Source organism: Lithobates pipiens, unplaced genomic scaffold, assembly GCF_037356315.1.
Source record: "Lithobates pipiens isolate NorthernLeopardFrog02 unplaced genomic scaffold, aLitPip1_a1.2 Scaffold_22, whole genome shotgun sequence".
NCBI lineage: Eukaryota > Metazoa > Chordata > Amphibia > Anura > Ranidae > Lithobates > Lithobates pipiens.
Genome location: NW_027507784.1, coordinates 324,092,838 through 324,116,335, shown reverse-complemented (window position 1 = coordinate 324,116,335; position 23,498 = coordinate 324,092,838). Strand labels below are relative to the sequence as shown.

Here is a 23,498-nt window from a genome sequence, read left to right as displayed (position 1 = left end):
TTTTCCAATTCCGAGTTTCGTTGGTCAGCATCCCTCCTGTTTCAGTGTATGCTCATCCGGATGTAGTTTCTGTTAAACTGCAGAAGGAGGTGGCGTTGGGCAGAATGTCTGGCCTGTTCTTGGTTCTGCTGGTGAGGGACCTGGTGGTTTCACCATTGGGGGTTGTCCCCAAGAGGGAACTGAACCAATACCGGCTGATTCACCACCTTTCCCACCCAAAAGGGGGAGGGGTCGGTTAATGATGCGATCGATCCCTCCCTCTGTACTTTCTCATATGCTCCATTTGATGGGCCCATCAGTGCCCAGCAGTACAGCCTATCAGTTCCCACCAGTGCCACCTATAAGTGTTGTCTTATCAGTGCAGCCTCATCAATGAAGGAGAAAAGCATAAAAAAAAATTGTGGCAGAATCGCAGTTAAAAACCTGCAAAGACACTCAAAAGCAAACTACATAGGTGTGAATGGACCCTTATATTCTTTCCCAGGTAAGCTGGCTGGAGTCGGACCTAGAAGTGGTGCCAAACACATCACTTTCTGGGTTGGCAACAAGGAGGGAAGGAAAGCGGATGCATCTCCACTCTGTTCCCTCCCCTCTACCCAGCGGCACCCGCTATGTCAGCCCCGGGCCTGCAGATGGGCAAGTGGAGCCCAGGATACATGGCAGGGGAGGCGTATGCACTGTTACCTGCAGTGTGTGTGTGTAAGCAATTGTGTGATAGCGCAGCTGCCTGAATGGTTCCAACAGCCAGGAATGTGTGTGACCCCCCCCACTGTCTGGCGGAAAAAGGGTTAAAGGCAAACTCCAACCAAAATAAGTTAAAGTGACACAAAGTCATATCCTTATTTTCCCCAAAATAATGCATCCACTAATTATTAGCCCCGTAGTCAGTTTTTTTTTTTCATTTGTTTATTCTTACTGTGCTTTTCTGCCTCCTTGCAATATCCTCTGCGAACTCCCAAACCTCTCCCTTTCCCCCTTATTTTTGTTTTTAGAACCAGCTGCGTGTATTAGTAGTGCCCTATACACCACACATCCCATGCATTCCTGGAGCAAGCAAAAGAGGATCACTACATTTCTAGATACAACAGGACTATGGAGAACGAATGTAGCCACCCTGTAACAGGAAGCAGGGTTGCCAACCGCCAGTAAATTTACTGTCAGTTTGTAAACAATCTGTGATTTTTTTTTTTTACAATTGCCAATAAATATCAGGGGCTGATAATTTCATGCTGTGTTGACTTTTTAAGTGTAAATGAAGCAAAATACTTTTTTTTTTTTTATAGGTGTTGTCAGTGTTTCCATATCATGTTTATACTGTTCAAATAGTCACTGTTACTTTTCAATTGGAGTTCTGTAATTTCTCTGGTTGCCAGTAAAAAAAATGTGCTCCGCTAGTAAATTTTCCATGTTTTGTCAGTTAAAAATGCTGTGGGAGGTTGACAACCCAGACAGGATGGCAGATCAGAGCAGCAAAAATATACAGTAAAAAGAAAGTTTGGAGGAGGCTGAGAGCAAAACTTTTGAAAAAGTTAAAGTATAACTAAAGGGAAACGTTTTTTTGTTTTGGATAGAGGGGAGATGCATTAGAACCCCTGTCAGGTTTTTATTGATGTCTGTGCACCCTGTCAGGGAAATTCAACCTACTTCTCCTGTTTACCATTATCATCTGTGAACATAAAAGAAAATTCCCAGATTTTGAGTTGACACAGAAAACAGGACTAGAGGGGACATCTTTCAATGGGGACACTAGTTCTGGTGACTACCAGGGATTTCCTCACTTCCTGTTTTGGCTATGGGACAGGAAGTGAAGGGAAATCACTGCAATGGGACACACATGGAAAGAAAATGACAGGGGTTATAATCCTCCCTTATGCAATCTCAAATGAAAAAAAAAAAGTTTTGCCTTTAGTTATACTTTAAGAATGCATACTTGGATCAATTTTTTTTTTAAACCAGGAGTTAGTGTCAGCATAGTGCACAGTGTCTGTGCATATATATTTATTTATTACACTATATATTTTACACACACACACACACACATTATATATATATATGCATGCACACACACGGTAGACGCCACAAAATATGGAACAGCAAGTTTTTAACAGTTATGATAGACATGCAAAAAAAAAGTTATGAAAAATAAATACATTAGAATATATTCATTATTGTTTTTTTAAACACCCTGGGGAGGGTTCTAATTGTCATAGCACATGTGATGACCCTCATTGGGGTTGCTTTACTAAAAGAAAAATATATAAAAAAAAAAATACTAAAAAGAAAAAAAAATATGTACTAAAGTAAAATAAAATATATATAAAAAAAAATTCTGCTTGCACATGATTAGATGATTGAAGTCAACACTACCCCCCCCCCCCCCCCCAATGCACTAAGCCAAGATTTTTATTTTTATTTTTTTAAGTCACAATGAATTTTCACTTAGTGAATCCAGTGATTCTACACTGACTCAATCATTCAATCATGTCCTGTCCAGCAAAAAAAAAAAAAAAAAAGAAGTAGTCTTTTGCTTATTTTTTTTTTATGTTATTTTCCTTGCACATGATTGGCTGTTCTGTGCCTTTTTGCAAAATGAGATTTCAGTTAGCTTAACCTTGAGCTAAGTAAAATGAAAAAAAATGAAAGATGTGTCCCCATTTGTCATAAAGAGCCCATAGTCCTATATAGTCCCCACCCCTCCGTCACCAATTGTGGATCAATCTGGGTAAGTGCTGTTGGGCCCCTGTACCCCATACCTGGACGTCTCCTGCACACAGATCTGCTGCTTCTGCTTCCCAGGCTCAGCGTCCTCGTCGCCTAGCAACAAGCATAAACAATGGAGGCCAGGCCCACAGCCATCCTGCTGGTTGCTAGGCTAAGGGAGAGCCTGTCCATCCAGCTCTGCACTGTGTGCTCTTATTTCCAGGATCAGGTCCTAGGGAATGTGTCTAAAGGATTCCAAGTCAGCTGCTTAAGAATACACCCCCCCCCCCCACTCTGCACAAAAAGATCTCATACACAATGCAGCCATAGATCCTCCAAAACCTTTATATTTTATGGCCTAATTCACATCCACCTGCATCCAGAGCGATCGCAGGTCATCCTTCCATGAGCGCCGCTGGGATCTCGCATGTAATAGTTGTCAGGCCCAGTCACAGGTGTGAGTGTGGGGATAGGGATTATTTCACCTGACTGACACCACTGATAGGAATTATTTTATCAGTGGTGTCAGTTAGATGAAATAATCCCCATAATTGGTGTCAGGGAAAAAAAAACCCTGTCAGTGGTGTCAGTTAGGGATTATTTCCTCTGACACCAATTATGGGGATTATTTCATCTGACACCACCGCTAGATAAAATAATTCCTAACCGACACCAGCGATGCATGAAATAATCCCTGACACCAATCAGTGGTGTCAGTTCGATAAAATAATCCCTATCAGTGGTGTCAGTTAAAACAATTCCCAACTGACACCACCGATGGATGAAATAATCCCTGACACCAACGATAGGCATTATGTCACCTGACACCACTGATCAGAATTATTTTATCCCTTTGGAACCCCAATGGGCCGTATAGCACTCCCACTTTCTCTTCATTGTGTGACTGTGGGCCGTAAGGTTAATTTTATTTCACTGACACAAATGATAACGATTAGTGCCCCGATAGCCCTGGAAATTTTCAACATTTTGTCATGTTACTTAAAATCAAAGACGTAAATGTATTTTATTGGGATTTTATGTGATAGACCAACACAAAGTGGCACATAATTGTAAAGTGGAAGGAAAATAAGAAATGGTTTTCAAAGTTTGTTGTTTTTTTTTTCCTACAAATAAATATGTGAAAAGTGTAGCGTACATTTGTATTCAGCCCCCTTTACTCTGATACCCCTAACTAAAATCTAGTTGAACCAACTGCCTTCAGAAGTCACCTAATTAGTAAATAGAGCCCATCTGTGTGTAATTTAATCTCAGTATAAATACAGCTGTTCTGTGAAGCCCTCAGAGGTTGGTTAGAGAACCTTAGATAAAAAACAGCATCATGAAGGCCAAGGAACACACCAGACAGGTCAGGGATAAAGTTGTGAAGTTTAAGGCTGGGTTCACACTGCTGCTGGATGCAGCTTGCAGCAGGGGGCCGGTGCATCCCTGTTCTCCGTTTCAGGGACAAATTGGGGCCAAATCTTTGCGTGAATTCCGCCCTGAAAAATGGAGCCAAAACAGTGTGAAGCTGCATTTGATGGTTTTGCCTTCCCCCAAAAATTTGGAGCACCAACCCCACTGCCAGCGAATAACTGACTCTGTTCTGTGAATGGAGGTGGTGGACCTTTCAATCATCCATCTGTCCTCCATTCATAGATCATGTTCTATCCTGTAAATTAAGTAGTGGGGTGGAAAGGGCAGGCATTGTCAGGTGCTTTTGAGGAATGCCTCTGACAGCTCTTCAGCTCTATTAATCCGTACCGCACCAGATGATTATGGCAGCGTTGGCATTAACTAGGAGCATAAGGAACACATCACATTGAGGATATACAATGTCCCTTGTGCTGATTTTGTCAGTAAGCTTGGGCTTAATAAAAATAAAAGGGGAGGAGCAGAATGGAAAATTTTCCTCAAAAAACTAAAATTCTACTCGGGTTTCAAGAGCCAGAGAGAAAAAGGGCTTGGGAGCAGAGTCATGGTCATTAGTCTCGTCAGGTTAAAGGATAAGTTCACCTTTTGTAACTAGTTACACCTTGAATATGGGTGTAACATGTTACAAATCCACTGGCCCCCACACCTCACTGACGCGGCAGGCAATCTTCTTCCCCACCTCTTTGTCATACTCTGCAAGGAATGTGGTCAGTCACGTCACTCATTCACAGAGTTGTGTGAATGTGAAAACTACAAGGTCTGGCAGCCTCTGCAGCTGACGGCTTGTAGTTCTCAATGAACTACCATGGCGCAGTCGAGGGTTGTGATAGTTGATTTCTATTCCCTGATGAAGTCACATGATTAGTGACGATACGCATAGGATTGGATGAGGAGGATACCGGAAGTGACGTCCAGGGTACGAACGTGGAGCTCGTTCGTTTCTATGCTGTATATTTACTTTTGATTGTGTGATTAAATGTGAGTACCCAGGATTATGTCCTTTTTATAATAAAGTATATTTGACAGTACATACTTCACTATTGGAGCTCCCTTTCTCTCTTTTATGGATATGATCTGTGGTGTATGGCTGAGAATCTAGAGGGGATTACCTGCAGTACCTATACCAGTTGATAACAACATTGTAACTGCTGGAATTGGGAATTATTTGCGGTTTACCTTACAGCAGGAAGGTAAGGTAGCCATTGTAAACACCCAACTCGGAGGATTCACAAGATCACCGGTGGAATTATTATTACCTTTTCTTTTCACAGAGCTAGTTTACTTCATGGCACAGTGTGGATTCACATACTGCATGTTTTGATATAGATTATCTTGATGTTATAGATAAGAGACATTCTTATTTCGAATGGACTTTTCTTCAACAGTTTTTCAAGATTTTTTTTTTTTTTTTTTCCACTGGATGCACTTTATGAATTGAGACACAGTTTATTGCAATCGTATTCACTGTATGCACCTTATGGACTGAGACACAATCTAGAATTATTATATTTTCAGTAATTTATTCTTTACTGTCTGAATTTATTTACATTTTTAGTATTAATTTATTTTCACTGCATGCACTTTATTTGGAGTATTTGATTATGCACATTGCATTTGATTGAATTTTGTTTGGTTGGCACTAATGCACTTTAGAAGGTGCAGATTTACAGTAATAAGTTTTGAATAGTCATATGTAGCTATTCTTTTGCATTATTTGTTAGTATTTATTCATTTATTTTATTTGATTGATTTATTCTTGTGGAGCGCAACACCATTTATTTACCTGATATCACATTTCTAGGGGAGGGTTTGCACCCCTGTCAGTGTTTTTGCTGCAACCATAGTTTCTTTTTTGCTGTTTGAACCATTGTGGCACGAGGATAACTATTAATCATTAATGATAGTTGATTAATGCTTCCTGCTAGTAACTGTTTGACCGTACAATGTAGAGGCAGACAGATTACAGAGAGTCTGCAAGAGCCCTGCATTGCACCCGCTATCTGCAGATGGTAGGTGCAATGCTTTCCAGGCAGGGCCAGATTAAGAACATCATGGGCCTGGTGCTGAGGATTTTGGTGGGCCCTTTTAGAAACAATAAATAAAAATGCAAACTATTTTTTGTTATAACAAATTAAATAAAAGAGAGAGAGGGAGGATGAGAGCGAGAGAGAAAGGGGATGAAAGACATGTGAGGGGTAAGGGAGGGAGGATGAGATAGAAAGGGGGGGGGATGAGTTAAAGAGGATGCACATGAGCATGTGTGGGAATGACATCAACGCAGCCTGGCCAAGGCAAGTGACCAAGGCACAGAACCCAGAAGGAAGACTGGGTGAAGATGGAAGTGCCCAGGCCCCACCGGATTGATCACAGTACTGGAGGGCTCAGTCTGACAATTTAAGTGTACCCTAATGTGCTAATATGCTGGGCATACTTGTACATTATGGCATAACCTACCCCAGGGCCTCTAAAAAGTAGTAATGTTAGAAAAGTTTACTACCACTTTAATATCACAGGAGCCTCTAATGGGGCTCCCTACTGACCCTGTGGCCCTTGGGCAGTGCCTAGTGCATAGTCAACATTTCAAAAATATTTTCAGGGATGCTTTTTTTTTTTTTTTACAAGTGCTATATTTAGAGTAGCTAACATCCCCGTGTTCCTCTATACATCACAATAGTAATTACAAAATTAAATGACTAATAATGGGGCAGAACAAATATGAGAACTGTGAGATTTCCTTTAGTTGAACTAACAAAGGTGTGCCCATTCTAGAGCTGGTAACATTGAGGATATTCAGTATAATTTTAAAGAACAGTTTTTGTGGGTTAAGAGGCATAGGGGAGGAGTATGGATGGTATAAAAGTGGGAAGCATGTGCAGGTGAGGGAGAGGAATGTGGAGGGTCTAACAGTGGGCACTATGTACATGAGAGGAGAGTGAAGGGTATGACAGTGGGCAGTATGTTTAAGAGAAGAGTGTGGAGGGTATGACAGTGAGCAATATGTACAGGAGTGCGGAGGGTATGACAGTGGGCACTATGTACAGGAGAGAAGTGTGGAGAGTAGGACAGTAGGCACTATGTATAGGAGAGAAGTTTGGAGAGTATGACAGTGGGCACTATGTATAGGAGAGGAGGATGAAGTAATCTGGGAAGGAAAAATGTAAAGGTTTGTGGAAGGATGTTTAGGGACTGCGTAGTGGTTAAGCGGGCCATACATGGATTGAAATTACACCAATTAAGCAGAGACCAGTCATAGTCGATCTATGTATGGGCTAGCTGGTTTTACACAAGTCAACCTATTAACCGACTTGAGTACAACCAGCCTGTCAAGTTTTTCCCAAAACAATCAGTGCTGTCAGCTATAGTTAGCAACACTAATCATTGTATTCACTGGCAGAACACAATAACACTGCGGGAGTGATTGCCCCATTTACAAGTCAGCAGGTGAGAGGGTGTGTGGGGACAGGCTGGGAAGAGATACTAGTCAGTCCCTGGGTAGGCACTGGTTAATATCGTGTAACATAAAAAGTTGCAAAGACCACCATTTTATTCCATCGGGTGTCTACTAAAACAATATATAATGCTTGAGGGTTCTGAGTAATTTTCTAGCATAAAAAAAAATGATGATTTTTAAATGTAGGAGAGAAGTCTCAGAATGGGCCTGGGTGGCAAGGGGTTAATTATCATAAGTAATATACAAATAATTATTATAAGCACTGCGAGTTCATCCTCTCAGTCTGCTGCAGAGTGTTCCAGCTTGTATTTAAACTGGCCGCTCTGTACGTAGCTTCTGATAGCAGCCCCATATTTAAACCAGTGCTGGAGTTGGTCTTTAGCTACCTACCCCCCAAATGTGGGGTCTCTGTGACTCCAGATTGCCGAGCTACAATCCTCGAAGTCGATCTTTTTATTTTGATTTTTTTTGGGCAAATGGGCCTATCTTGAGAAAGGGGCCTGGAGCTGCAGCTCCAATAGCCCCTATGTTAATCCGGCCCGGTTTCCAGGCTTAGGCCTCATGCACACGAGACGCAGATGAAACCTCTGTTAAAAAAAAGCTGAAACGCGCGTTTTGCCGCGTTTGCATGTCGCGTTTAGACGCATTTGCGTTTAGACGCGTTTATAAAGATAACATCATGTAGACCCTCCCCAAGCTCTCAAAGCATTTTTTTTAACTAATTCTGCTATTTTGATCAGAGTGAGTAGCAGCAGCATAGAGAGCAGTTGTACACTTGCATTTGCCGTGTCACTTGCCACGGCACCTGCCACAAGTTGTGGATTGTCCACTTGCCACGTCACTTGCCACAAGTTGGGGATTGTCCACTTGCCACGTCACCTGCCACAAATTGTGGATTGTCCACTTGCCACGCCACTTGCCACATCACCTGCCACGTCACTTGCCACGAGATGTGGATTGTCCACTTTCCACGTCATCTGCCATGCCACCTGCCACAAGCTGTGGATTGTCCACTTGCCACGTCACCAGCCACATCACCTGCCACAAGTTGTGGATTGTCTACTTGCCGCGTCACTTGCCACATCACCTGCCACGTCACTTGCCACGTCACCTGCCACAAGTTGTGGATTGTTCACTTGCCACGTCACCTGCCACGTCACCTGCCACAAGTTGTGGATTGTCCACTTGCCACGTCACTTGCCACAAGCTGTGGATTGTCCACTTGCCACATCACTTGCCACAAGTTTTGGATTGTCCACTTGCCACGTCACTTGCCACGTCAGCTGCCACGTCAGCTGCCACGAGATGTGGATTGTCCACTTTCCACGTCATCTGCCATGCCACCTGCCACAAGCTGTGGATTGTCCACTTGACACGTCACCAGCCACAAGTTGTGGATTGTCCACTTGCCACGTGACTTGCCACATCACCTGCCACGTCACTTGCCACATCACCTGCCACAAGTTGTGGATTGTCTACTTGCCGCGTCACTTGCCACTTCACCTGCCACGTCACCTGCCACGTCACCTGCCACGTCACCTGCCACGTCACCTGCCACGTCACCTGCCACAAGTTGTGGATTGTCCACTTGCCACGTCACTTGCCACAAGCTGTGGATTGTCCACTTGCCACAAGTTTTGGATTGTCCACTTGCCACGTCAGCTGCCACGTCACTTGCCACATCACTTGCCACAAGATGTGGATTGTCCACTTTCCACGTCACCTGCCATGCCATCTGCCACAAGTTGTGGATTGTCCACTTACCACGTCACCAGCCACATCACCTGCCACAAGTTGTGGATTGTCCACTTGCCACGTCCCTTGCCACGTCCCCTGCCACGTCACCTGCCACAAGTGGATTGTCCACTTCCCACATCACTTGCCACATCACCTGCCACAAGTTGTGGATTGTCCACTTGCCACGTCACCTGACACAAGTTGTGGATTGTCCACTCGCCACGTCACTTGCCACATCCCCTGCCACAAGTGGATTGTCCACTTGCCACATCACTTGCCCCATCACCTGCCACAAGTTGTGGATTGTCCACTTGCCACGTCACCTGACACAAGTTGTGGATTGTCCACTCGCCACGTCACTTGCCACATCACCTTCCACAAGTGGATTGTCCACTTGCCACGTCACTTGCCACGTCCCCTGCCACAAGTGGATTGTCCACTTGCCACGTCACTTGCCACGTCACCTGCCACAAGTTATGGATTGTCCACTTGCCACGTCACATGCCAGTCACCTGCCACAAGTTGTTGATTTTCCACTTGCCACGTCACCTGCCAAGTCACTTGCCACGTCACCTGCCAGGTCACTTGCCACGTCACCTACCACAAGTTGTCTATTGTCCACTTGCCACGTCACATGCCAGTCACCTGCCACAAGTTGTTGATTTTCCACTTGCCACGTCACCTGCCAAGTCACTTGCCGCGTCACCTGCCAGGTCACTTGCCACGTCACCTGCCACAAGTTGTCTATTGTCCACTTTCCACGTCACTTGCCACTTCACCTGCCACGTCACTTGCCACAAGTTGTGGATTGTCCACTTGCCACATCACTTGCCACCTGCCATGTCACTTGCCACAAGTTGTGGATTGTCCACTTGCCACAAGTTGTGGATTGTCCACTTGCAATTGCAATTGTTTAAAATATTTTTCTAATGGTTTTTCATCATTTGCAATCATTTTTGAGATTTTTAATGTAAAAAAAAAGGTCACCTTTAAAAAACGCATATAAACGCAAACGCGGCTAAACGCGGTAGCGGCGTTTTGCCGCGTTTTGCGTCTGAAACGCAGAAATTTTTGTTTCTGAACGCATTTTTTTGCTTCTGGAAAAACTAGATTAAACGCAACTGCATATAAACGGAAAAAAACGAGACTGTGTGCATGGACACATAGGATAACATTGAATGAGTTCAGGTGCAGTTGAAAAAACTGTCCAACTGCATCTGAACGCGCGTTTAACTGCGTCTCGTGTGCATGAGGCTTTAAACAAAAAAACAACCCCCCTCACACACACACACACACACACACACACTAAAAGTGGAGGTCCACCCACTGCTGCAAAAAAGAAATTTTTTTTTTTTTTTTTTTTAAACCAGCAGCTGCACATACTGAAGCTGCTGACTTTAAATAATCGGATACACCGGGAACCCTACTGCACATCCGCGAGGCTCCTCTCTCCTACTGGCCAGGTGGCTGGAGAAGGAGGAGGAAGCCCGGGCGGTGACAATACCTGCGACTAAGGCTCCCAGAAGTGGGAACAGGATACCTGTGAAAAACAGGTGTCCTGTCCCCCCTCCCTCTGAAAAAGGTGCCAAGTATGGCATCGGAAGGGGGGCGGGCAAATGGAAACAAAAGTGGAACCTCTGCTGGTTTTACAGGAGTTTTTCATGGAGATACATTTTTGACTATTTGGAAGAAAACCATCCCCCCCCCCCCACACCACAAACACAGCATAATGGAAATTTTATAACGGTTACTATCTGTCAAGTTATATCATGCAGGAGAGGTTTTAAAAACGTCCCGTGTACATGAAGCCCTTGGTAGGAATCTTATTTTAAACCTTACTGTATTCATCGCATTAGGTTTCAAATTCTAATTCTTTCTAATTCAGATCATTTGGTTCGAATTTATTTCAGGATTTGTTGAAATTTGTTACCATTGTGATTCAGATACATCCAAACTCTGAATTAAAAAAAAAAAAAAAAAAAAAATCACACAAGTCTAATAATTGCATTAGTGTTCCAAACAATAGTAGGCACAGGACCGCTATAATTCATCACTGTGACGTGATTGTTGTTAAAATTTGCAAAGGTTTTGCGCGAAAGAGTTGCCATTCTGTACCACCGATAATTTAATCTGGACCAGCGAGTCACTCCCCTGCAACAAATTTGCTGAGGACCAAGGACTTTTCTCATCTGTATGCTTGTTTTGAGTCAGTGACTCAAAGTATTGTAGCCAACGGGACATGATAACAGTCAGAGAAAATAGCATTTTCTAAATTAGGCCAGCAGTAGCAAGCAATTTAATTTCTCCTTACTAAATAACGTGCATTTCTACAACTCACCTGTTTTGTGGTGCTAATGGCACCCCAAATATTTATATATATATATATATATATATATATATATATATATATATATATATATATATATATATATATATATATATATATATATATATATATATATATATATATATATAAAAATACACAAATACACATATATATATATACACACATATATACACACACACACACACACACACACACACACACAGCATTATGAAAAGAGGGTCATGCACGTTTTCTAATCCATCACGATGCGTTGGCAGCCCATAATTTATAGGCTGCTTTACCATCTGTGTCCACATTGGGGATATTTCCCTTCTTGTCCCAGAGATCAAAAAGGAAAGGACTCAGATGTTAGGTGTATACATTCAAATTTTATTCATTAAAATAAAATTCCAGTATTTCAGATTTTACAATAAACCAAAAGAATTAAAAAAACATTCTGGGTTTGCTTTGGGAATGTATTGCAATTATGCAGAATGTCTGAGTTAATATATCTTCATGGTGGACCTTCATCTTGGCAAGTAGGACACTACCACCATGCAATTTACTTTCCTACAGTCCATCTCTGCCTAAAAGGTTAACCCCGCCTAAGACTGACCACTCAATTTAAGGCCGGCTCAAAAAGGGTTCAATTATTTGCCTTCATTTTTAAACCTTCAACACCCTGCCTGGGAAGTTCCTCCACCGATTGAAGGAACATATGGAGAAGCCAGTGTGGAGGCATGGGTGAATTCATAAACTCTCGTGGTAGACTGTCTATTCCACCCAGGAAGTGGAATCCACTCAAAGCCCTCCCAGCACAGTATACTCACCCTCCCTTCACTCAGCTGCTGGCAGTAAAGATAAAACCCAGTACTTCCAGGTACGGGGGAGCATGCAAGTCACTCTCCTTCCTACCATGTGATTTCACTGGTGCTTGGTGAAAAGCCATTGCTGTCACATTGGGCATTGTCAAGTAGCTCATAGGCTTCTTTCATTGCTACCAGTGGTTGAAGAGTGTAATGGGGGGGAGATAAGAGGCGATACGTAATGCTGGGTAAGGGGCATTAAAAGAGAACCTGTAAGGGCAAAGCACAGGTCTGCTTTAAGGTTGCACCCTCTTTGTTACTGTATTTTTAATGTTGAGTAAAACAATAAAATTCGACCCGTTAAAAAAAAAGGAAAGGTTGTACCCCCAAAATGAGAATGCTTAAGTGCGAAAGGCAATTAAGGTTTACTTGTGCTTGAATGTGACCCAGGCCCCATCATCCACATACACTGCAACATGCAACGGTTCAGTGAACGTGGTAGTAAAGCTGTGTATATGTCTGTATAACCCTTTAGATGGGTGGAAGAGCTCATAAAAGGACAGTCTACCAGCCTCGTAATCCAGATAGATTCCAATCACTTGAGAGCATTGTTCATGAAGCAGCGACTGAGCTTTGGAGTTGTGGGCTGCCATGTATTTTTTGGTGTATTTGCGCAGGCACCACGACTTGTTGTTATCGCCAATACCGGACTGTTTCCCATCTCGCTCAATGCTAGGATAGGCTAAGCCAATGTCCCATATACCAGCAACGCTAGCCTCTACTTCCCAGTAGTGCTGTCCTTCTTTAAAGCCATTTACACTCAGCACCTGGTTGTAAACCATAAATCTCAGGGGAGACCCCAGCCGGCCATGGTTTATATCAGAGTCAGCCATGGATTTCAAGTCCACAGATAATGCCATCTTGTTGTGAGCCGTTCTGTCGTCCATTAGCAGCGGCGACATATCACATATGTGGATATTTTTCTTGACGGCATTTGTAATATCCAACAGACCAGTGTGCAAGATATTGGAGACCAAACCTTCGTTCAGGTCACCAATGAGTTGGCTTGTTTTCTCCTCTTCAGGAAAATTTTCAAAAACACCCCTTGCCGAGTTTTGCCTTTGCAAGATGGAAAAGGGATCCTCGTCATTGCAGATGCCCTGAATACGGTTAATACTCCGAGTGAGCCGATCTGATTTTATGTCCAACTGTTTGATCAGATTGGATACTTGCGATCTAATCGCTTTGGTCTGCCTGTTGAGCTCTCCTAAAATTCTCCTCTCCAGACTGTTCAGTTGGTCTCGGATATCCTCAAGCAATCCATTGACTTTCTTGGCGATAGAATCTGCATTCCTCTGCACTTTCTCTACGTGGTTTATGGCCGTTTGAAGACCCTTTTCTGATTCTCTTTTTCCTGACATCAGAGTTTCCAAAATATTCCTCATCTCCTTTGTTTTCTTCTCGGAGACTTCATAGATTGGCTGCACCAAGTGTCCCCGATGCTCTCCCACGGCAAAGCACGATATGCAGACGCAAACTTCGTCTTCGAAACAATAATACTTCAGCATCTTCTTGTGAGTGGAGCACTGCATGTTTTCAAGAGAAGTTGTTGGGTTTATTAAGCAATGGTCAACGGACTTGTTATGGTGACTCAAGTGCTTGCCGCAAAAAGAGGTCTCACACTGAAGACACATCTTAGTAGCCGGTTCTGGAAAATCACAGTAGGTGCACGGCATCTTGGTCTTCTCTTGCTCTGGGTGGGCCAGTAAGTAACACTCCACGAGTTTACAGAGATTTCTGTTCTTCTCTGGCTGAGGGCGCTCTAAATACTCCGCCCTGCACACCGGACACGTATAAGCGGCAGACCTCTCCTGGGTATCCAGCACAGATTTGATGCAACTCTGGCAGAAGTTGTGACCACATTGCAGGGATACTGGGTCCGTGTAGCTTTCCAGACAGATGGAACAGCTCAGCTCCTCCCCCAGATCATCAGATGAAGTCATCCTAGAAGGATCAGAGTTAAAAAGGACATGTTATGTGACATTTTTTTTTTTTTTTTAAAGTGGTTGTAAATCTCAGACATGAAATATCAACAAAGCATATCCCTCTATAGTGTGTACTTGCCTCAAATAACACTTATGCCGCGTACACACGACCGGACTTTTCAACATCAAAAGGTCCGACGGAACAATTCCGGCAGACCATTCGATCGTGTGTGGGCTGCAGCGGACTTTTGATTTGCAAAAGTCTGACAGACTTTAGAAATGGAACAGGTTTCAAATTTTTCCGCTGGAACTCCGCCGGACCCAGTTCCTACCGAGAAATCCGTGTGTATGCTAGTCCGACGGACAAAAACCGACGCGAGGGCAGCTATTGGCTACTGGCTATGAACTTCCTTTTTCTAGTCCGGTCGTACGTCATCACGTTCGAATCTGTCGGACTTTGGTGTGATTGTGTGTGGCCAAGTCCGTTCATTTGGAAAGTCCGTCAGAACTCCGTCGAAAGTCTGTTGGACCTAGTCCCTCGAAAAGTCCGGTCGTGTGTACGCGGCATAAGTGTCATTTCTGTCTGCTGCTTTGTTCCTCTGTTGTCAGAAGCAATTCATGTTGATAAGTTTTCCTGACACCAAGAGAACAATGGTGACAGGGGAGGGACCTTAAGCAGATTGACAGCTTTAGCGCTATTCCTATGTGCTGTGTGGAAGGCTGTGTCTCTTCCCTCCAATCAGCTCTCATCACTGTGCTCTGCAGAGTATAATGTCAGCTTTCCACCCCATTTTTTCTGAACGCTCAGACAAACTTTATAAAATTCAGTACTTTGAACAGATGCAGGAAAAAATAAATAAATAAAAAACTTATTTACGAGGATTTGTTTCATCTCTGTATGTCACCTGAGGTCAGTTAACTGGATTTATAAACACTTAACGACTTCCCGACCATTTGCCAAATGACGGCTACAGCATGATTGCACATTTCCAGGAGGGCATCACGCTTCCCATGAGCCCACTACTGCATGCTCTGATCTCTGTATCCTTAGGACACATCTGATCACAGATCGGGGGTTGAAGGGCCAAATCACAGTGGCCATTTACTTTGTGATCAGCTGTGTCCAATCACAGCTGATCATGATGTAAACACATGCCAGCTATTTGCATTCCTTTCCTCACGCTGACAGCATGAGGAAAGGAGAGATGATAACTGGCTTGTGTAGGGACATCTACACCGATAATCAGGGCCTCCTCATCAGTGCCACCTCGGTGAAGTAGAAAAATTACCCATTTGCAAAATTCTATAATCAACTATAGAAAACTTTTTTCCCCCCAGAATTTTTGGTCTTTTTTGTTTATTTAATAAAAAAATAAAAATAAAAAAAAACAAGTGGTGAATAAAATACTATCAAAAGTTTTGTGTGGAAAAATAAAAAAATAAAAAATCTAAGTCATGTCTACAGTGTTGCACGACCTCGCAAATATCATTCAAACTGTGACAGAGCTGAAAAAATGGCCCGGGCAGGAAGGGGTTGAAAGAGGAATGGTTATAACAAATGCATTGAGGCTGCCAGCTCTGGAACCGTAATTGTCCTTAAAGCGGGAGTCCGCCGGGACTCCACGTTTTTTTATTTTTTTAAAAGCCAGCAGCTACAAATACTGCAGCGGCTGACTTTTAAAATAGTGACACTTACCTGTCCAGCGCGCCCGCGATGCCGGCACCCGAAGCCGATCTTTAGATCGTCACTCGGGTGCTGCCGCCGCCATCTTGGGTATGGGAATCAGGAAATGGAGCCTTTCGGCTTCATTTCCCGGTTCCCTACTGCGCAATAAGGACGGTCCCCGCTGCCTCTGGGATCTGTGTGTTTCCCAGCAGGCAGCGGGGCACTTGCGGAAGGGGGCGAGCACTTGCGGAAAGGGGCGTAATCTACGCCCCTTTCCGCAGAGAGCTATCCCGGAAGTGGGTGCAGTTACCTGGATTATCCAGGTAACTGCACCCCCCTCCCCCCTGAAAGGTGCCAATTGTGGCGCCGGAGGGGGGGGAGGATTCCGATGAGCGGAAGGTCCATTTTAGGGTGGACCTCCGCTTTAAAATCGCAAGGAAAAAAAAAATAATAAAAAAAACAAACACACCTGGAACAATTATGGTGGTCCTTATGCTAGTGGCTTATTCCCGAACATTGACTGACCGGGGGCCCAACTACACGTCATGGGACCCCCATAGCAACATTTTGATGGAGGAAAATTCAACAAGATTTTTAGTAGCAATAATAAGAATGACATCATTTATAATTGGACATACAGTGCATCCGGAAAGTATTTACAGCGCGTCACTTTTTTCCCACATTTTGTTATGTTACAGCCTTATTCCAAAATGGATTAAATTCATTATTTTCCTCAAAACTGTACAAACAATCCGCCATAATGACAACGTGAAAGAAGTTTGTTTGAAATCATTGAATACTTTCCAAAAGCACTGTATACCCCTGTACACAATTAGAAGCTAGGTTCAAACCTATGCAGGTCATGGTTGGTGCGTTTTTTCCAGGTGCATTTTTGAAGTGTTTTAATGCATTTTTGAGGAGGTTTCTTATGTGGGAGAAACCAGCAAAAACGCAGCCGAAATGCATCAAAAGCACAAGCACTGAATTTTTGATGCATTTAAGAAAAAAAAACAAAAAAACAAACACACAATATCACTTAGTAAAAACAGCACACAGTTAACCCCCTATGATCACCTAGATATTAACCCCTTTCCAGCCAGTGTATAAGATCACTGAATTAGTAGCACTGGTGATGTCAGTGCCAGTCAGTTCCCCCAGCCATCGTCAGATTGCCCACCACACTATCACAGTCCTGAGCACCGCCATTACTAGTATAAAAAAAAAAAAAAATAAGAAAAATTCCACTACGTATACACTCACACAATAGTTTGTAAATGGTATAACCTTCACGCAAACAATTTGATTTGCAAAAATGTTTTATGGATTCTAGTTCACACCACAAAAGCATATTCCAATATTTGTTTCGGTTGCATTTCTGCATGCGCTTTTCCAGAGGTGTTGCAGATGCTTTTTTTCTTCCACTGTGGTCCGGTGCATTTTTGATGCATGTAGGTGCTTTCTAGTGTGTGCGTTTTTTCTATGCATTCTGTGTTCCAGTACAGTCCAGGAAAATTGCAGCATGTTTTTTTTTTCCTTCCCCTGGAACAGCAAGCATTGGTGTAAACCAGAGGTGCCCAACCTTTTAAAAGAGTGAGGGCCACTTAAACGACTTAGTAACCAATCACGGGCCACAATGAGCAGATGACAGGTCCACGTCCACTCTGCGTATGCAAAGCGGACACAGACACAGCCCACTCTACTCTATGGGCCCTCTCATCTGATAAAATGGAAGGGAACGCATCCACTTCTGTTTTTTTAGCAGATCGGACTGGAAGTAGGCAGATAGGCAGGTGTAAACGGACATGGAGGTGAATGGAGGATCCAATTTGGGTCAGACAGATCATGTTAAAAAAGGGGCCTAATGCCGCGTACACACGACCAGACTTTTTGACAGCAAAGGTCAGACGGAACGAGTCCGTCGGACAATTTGATCGTGTGTGGGCTCAATTGGACCTTTGCTTGACAAAAATACGGCGGACTTTAGAAATAGAACACATTTTAAATTTTTACCACCGGACCGAGAAATCCGTTCGTGTGTGTGTGCTAGTCCGACGGACAAAAACCGACGCTAGGGCAGCTATTGGCTACTGGCTATGAACTTCCTTATTCTAGTCCGATTGTATGTCATCATGTTCGAATCCGTCGGACTTTGGTGTGATTGTGTGTGGCCAAGTCCGTTCATTTGGAAAGACCGTCGGACCTAGTCCCTTGAAAAGTCCGGTCGTGTGTACGCGGCATAAGGCTACTTTTACACTGATGGTCTGCGGTCTACCCACACTATGGATGCAGCTCAGTGCATTTGTGGCTTTCCTACGGGTTAGCTGTACTTTGCCATAGAATTCTATCATATCCTGCAGGGGCGGTGCACGTTCTGAAAGCGCACCAAACCTACAGGTAAAACCAGAAGTCTACGGCTCAGTGCAGGTAAGCCCCAGGTGCTCTGCACTACACCTGAAGATCAGTTTTAAAAGCAGCCCAGTAACCACTGCAGAACAGATATGCCCATATATACACTGTGATTTTAGTAATGAACTTGCTGTCCCAGGCAGAGTGCATTTGGCATCACTCCACCTATGACAGGAGCCGGCGCTATACAGGAAGCATTGGCTTATGTGGCTCTGCTCCGCAGCTGCTTGCTTCCTCTACCGCTGGCTTCACTCACAACACTGATGCTATGGCATGGCGGGTAGGCAACCTGCAATCTGGGCTTGCCAACCCAGAGCAGGAGGTCGCAGGCCACATCAGAGGGCTCTGCAGGCCACAGGTTGGGCACTCCTGGTGTAAATTATACCATTGGAAACAATGTAACCTACTTTCTATGCACTTTGGATGCAGAAAAAAATAAAATAAAATAATAAAAAAAAAAAGGCACTGGAATACATGTGCTGTGAACTGGCCCTTGGGGGGAACAAAACAAAAAAACTACTAAAAAAAAAAAAAAAAAAAAAAAAAAAAAAAAAAAAATCCACACACGCCATCAGAATACAATGATTATCGCTGCCGGCTAAAGCCGGTGGCACTGATTGAACAGGGAGGAAACCCAACAGGGCAGAAGGCAGTCAGTAGATCAACTTCAGTACAAGCACATATATCTGGCTTGCTCTTGCTGAACCGGTAGAATTTCAATCCATGCATTGGAAAAAGCCAGACAACTAGCACTTCCAGAAGGAAGACACCAAACTTCTCTGGACAGGTTTCTTTTACCTGCTCCCTATATAGACATTTTCTGCTCCCTGTCCATGAAATTAATAAATGACAATGGAAGTTAAATGTACCTTATAGTATACGAAATGTTTGCAAACCGATCAAAGCCCCAACCTCAGAAATTGTGAAAAGCACTCAGGGAGTGTGAGGAGAACCTTCCCTTATCACAATCCTCTGTGCTCAGCTGTGCAGAGACCTAGTTTAACCCCTTTGTGACCCAGAGGACCTGCCATACTAAAAGTGGTATTAACCCCTTGGCTACCAGACACTTTCACCCCCTTCCTGCCCAGGCCAATTTTCAGCGCTGTCACTCTTTCAATGACAATTGCACGGTCATGCAACACTGCACACTGTATCATTGTTATCACACAAATAGAGCTTTCATTTAGTGGTATTTAATCACAACTGGGTTTCTTATTTTTTGCTAAACAAAGGAAAAAAGACAGAACATTTTGAAAAAAAAAAAAATTTCATAAAATTTTGCAAACAGGTAATTTTTTCTCCTTCACTGATGTATGCTGATGGGGCTGCACTGATAAGGCGGCGCTGATAGGTTTCACTGATAAGGCAGCACTGGTGGGCACTGATAAGGTGGCGCTGATAAGTTTCACTGATAAGGCAACACTGGTGGGCACTGATAAGGTGGCGCTGATAGGTTTCACTGATAAGGCAGCACTGATGGGCACTGATGAGGAGGCACTGATGGGCACTGATTTGGCTGCACTAATGGGCACTGATAAGGTGGCACTGATGAGGCTGGACTGGTGGGCACTGATGGGTACTGGTAAGGGGGCACTGATAAGGCGACGCTGATAGGTTTCACTGATGAGGGAGCACTGGCGGGCACTGATAAGGCAGCACTGATAGGTTTCACTGATAAGGCAGCACTGATGAGGAGGCACTGATGAGGCTGCACTAATGGGCACTGCTAAGGTGGCACCGATGGGGCAGCACTGATGGGCACTGCTGCACTAATGGGCACTGATGAGGTGGCACTGATGGGGCTGCACTGAGAGCTGGCACTGATGGGCACTGATAGATGACACTGTATTATCATGCGATATTATCAAACCCATATTTTCAGTAACAAATACACTACAGTTAAAGGAGAAGTATAGCCAAAGTTTGTTTGGCTGGGCTTCTCCTATGGATCACGGGAGAGCAATTTGTTTTGCACTCCTGTGACCTGTTTTCAGCAGAGATTGGTCTACTCTCTGCTGACGTCACTGGAATTGCCAATAAAATAAACTTTGTTACCCAAAATTTACCATAGGCGACGTGGACGTGGAGTCACCCATGTATGAAGGGACTAGAGTTGTGTCTCACTACACAGTGTGCATCAATAGAAACACACAGTCCCATTGCCTATAATGGCAACAGCTTGGAGACTGCATTGGCCATTGTTCTCTCTTTCCTGTGAAGACGTTCGGGGAAGAAGCACCGAGAGAGCAGGAGCCAGCAGCATTTAAAATTGTAAACTGCAAGTGCTGGAGGAAGAATTTTAACAAATAATTTAATAGGGAATGTTTATTTTATTGTGCTCAGTTTTTTTAAGTGATACTATAGGTATTTTTTTTTTAAATAAAGATGTTATATTTACCTGCTCTGTGCATCCATATTGTACAAAACGTTCCTTTACCTCCTTTCTGGAAGTCCCTCATCACTGCTGCCTACTCCTCCTTGCAAACGGATGCTATGGGTGCATTCTCACCTCGTGGAGTTTCAATGATCATGAGAACGGTAAAGAAACAGCCCAGAACTACACCAGGGGGATCATGTCAATGATCTCAAGGCAGCTGGGACCATAGTCACCAAGAAAACAATCGGTAACACACGTGAAGGACTGAAATCCTGCAGCGCCCGCAAGGTCTTCCTGCTCAAGAAAGGACATGTACAGGACCGTCTGAAGTTTGCTAGTGAACATCTGAATGAATCAGGAGAACTGGATGAAAGTGTTGTGGTCAGATGAGACCAAAATCGAGTTCCTTGGCATCAACTCAACTCGCCTTGTTTGGAGGAGGAGGAATGCTGCCTATGACCCAAAGAACACCATCCCCACCGCCAAACATGGAGGTGGAAACGTTATGCTTTGGGGGTGTTTTTCTGCTAAGGGGACAGGAAAACTTCACTGCATCAAAAGGACGATGGACGGGGCCATGTGCCATCAAATCTTGGGTGAGAACCTCCTTCCCTCAGCCCGGGCATTGAAAATGGGTCGTGGATGGGTGTTCCAGCATGACAATGACCCAAAACACACGGCCAAGGCAACCAAAAGAAACGTCGGACCTCTGTGATTGCCAACAAGGGTTTTGCCACCAAGTACCAAGTCATGTTTTGTGAAGGGGTCAAATATTTATTTCACTCATTAAAATTCAAATCAGTTTATAACGTTTTTAGATGTATTTTTCTGGATATGTTTGTTGTTATTTTGTCTCTCACTGTTAAAATAAACCGACCATTAAAATTATAGACTGATCATTTCTTTGTCAGAGGGCAAATGTACAAAATCAGCAGGGGGTCAAATACTTTTTTTCTTCACTGTTTTAATAGCACTTTGTATTAGTTCAGGAAGATTCCCCAGAGGCGGCGCATTTTATTGCCGTTAACTGTGTGGATGTGTACTGCTCTGATCCTTGCCGGCCCTTCAAGACCCACCCACACTGTGCCCTCCTGACCCACCAACACTGCACCATCCAGACCTGCCTACACTGTGCTCTACTGATCCCTGTACTGTGCCCACCTGACCCACCCACACTATACACTACTGACCCTCCCACACTGTGCCCTCTTAACCCACCCACACTGTGCGTTACTGACCCCCGTATCGTGCCCTCCTGACCCACCCCCACTGTGCCCTCCTGACCCACCCCCACTGTGCTCTACTGACCTGTGTACTGTGTCCTCCTGACCCACCCCCACTGTGCCCTCCTAACCCACCCACACTGTGCCTTACTGACCCATGTACTGTGTCCTACTGACCCACCCACGCTATGCCTTACTGATCCCCATACTCTGCCCTCCTGACTTAACCCCCCTGTGCCCTCCTTACCCACCAACACTGTGCTCTACTGACTCCTGTACTGTTCCCTTCTGCCCTACCCACACTGTGCCCTACTGGCCCACCCACGCTGTGCCTTACTGATCCCCGTACTGCCCACCTGACCCACTCACACTGTGCCCTCCTTACCCAACCACACTGTCCTAACTGATCCCCGTACTGTGCCCTCCTGACCCACCCACACTGTGCCCTCCCTACCCAACCACACTGTGCCTTATTGATCCCTGTACTGTGCCCTTCTGACCCACCCACACTGTGCCCTACTGACCCACCCACACTGTGCCTCACCAATCCCTGTACTGGCCACCTGACCCACCCACACTGTGCCCCCCCTTTCCCAGCCACACTGTGCCTTACTGATCCGCCTACTGTGCCCATCTGACCCAGTCACACTGTGCCTTCCTTACCTAACCACACTGTGCCCTCCTGACCCACCCACACTGTGCCTTACTGTTCCCCATAATGTGCCCTCCTGACCTAACCACACCATGCCCTCCTTACCCACCCTCACTGTGCCCTACTGACTCCTGTACTGTGCCCTCCTGACCTACCCACACTGTGCCCTACTGGCCCACCCACACTGTGCCTTACTGGTCCCCATACTGTGCCCTCCTGACCCACCCACATTGTGCCCTCCTTACCCAACCACACTGTGCCTTACTGATCCCTGTACTGTGCCCTCCTGATCCACCCACACTGTGCCTCACCAATCCCCGTACTGCCCACCTGACCCACCCACACTGTGCCCTCCTTACCCAACCACACTGTGCCTTACTGATCCCCGTACTGTGCCCATCTGACCCACCCACACTGTGTCTTCCTTACCTAACCACACTGTGCCTTACTGACCCCCATACTGTGGCCTCCTTTGCTCTGCTTTATTCTATAAACTATATATACTTTAATTCTTGAGAGTAGGTGTGTAAATTGGGGCAGGCTGGTAGGGGCCCCAGTACATTACTTCACCCAGGGGCCCATGATTCTATTAAGAAGTGTGTGGAAGTGATCGGGTAACTTTACAGCCATCCTAATTATTCCACCAGAAAGCTGACAGTAGGCTTGACAGTTTTTAAACACAGAGTATATTTAAAAGCCCTTGCTATCAACCGCCATTTATATACGGCGCTGGAAGAC

The 23,498-nt window shown here is 44.5% G+C and overlaps 2 protein-coding genes across 4 annotated transcripts in view; both read right to left on the bottom strand.

The window, feature by feature from the left end:
- CFAP70 (cilia and flagella associated protein 70) overlaps nucleotides 1-2,839 on the bottom strand; it is a 77,924-nt gene extending 75,085 nt beyond the window's left edge. For all 3 annotated transcript variants that reach the window (XM_077449534.1, XM_077449537.1, XM_077449535.1), the window contains exon 1: nucleotides 2,754-2,839. The gene's annotated coding sequence lies outside the window, so the exon portion shown is untranslated. The remainder of the gene's footprint in view (nucleotides 1-2,753) is intronic.
- A 9,175-nt stretch (nucleotides 2,840-12,014) lies between these two features.
- On the bottom strand, nucleotides 12,015-19,499 carry LOC143925537 (E3 ubiquitin/ISG15 ligase TRIM25-like). The gene is made up of 2 exons (XM_077450016.1): nucleotides 19,378-19,499; nucleotides 12,015-14,455 (listed from the first exon to the last, which is right to left on the bottom strand). Exon 2 carries the CDS (start codon nucleotides 14,452-14,454, stop codon nucleotides 12,877-12,879), a length of 1,578 nt encoding a protein of 525 aa, XP_077306142.1. The 5' UTR covers nucleotide 14,455; nucleotides 19,378-19,499; the 3' UTR covers nucleotides 12,015-12,876.
- Nucleotides 19,500-23,498: the final 3,999 nt, after the last annotated feature.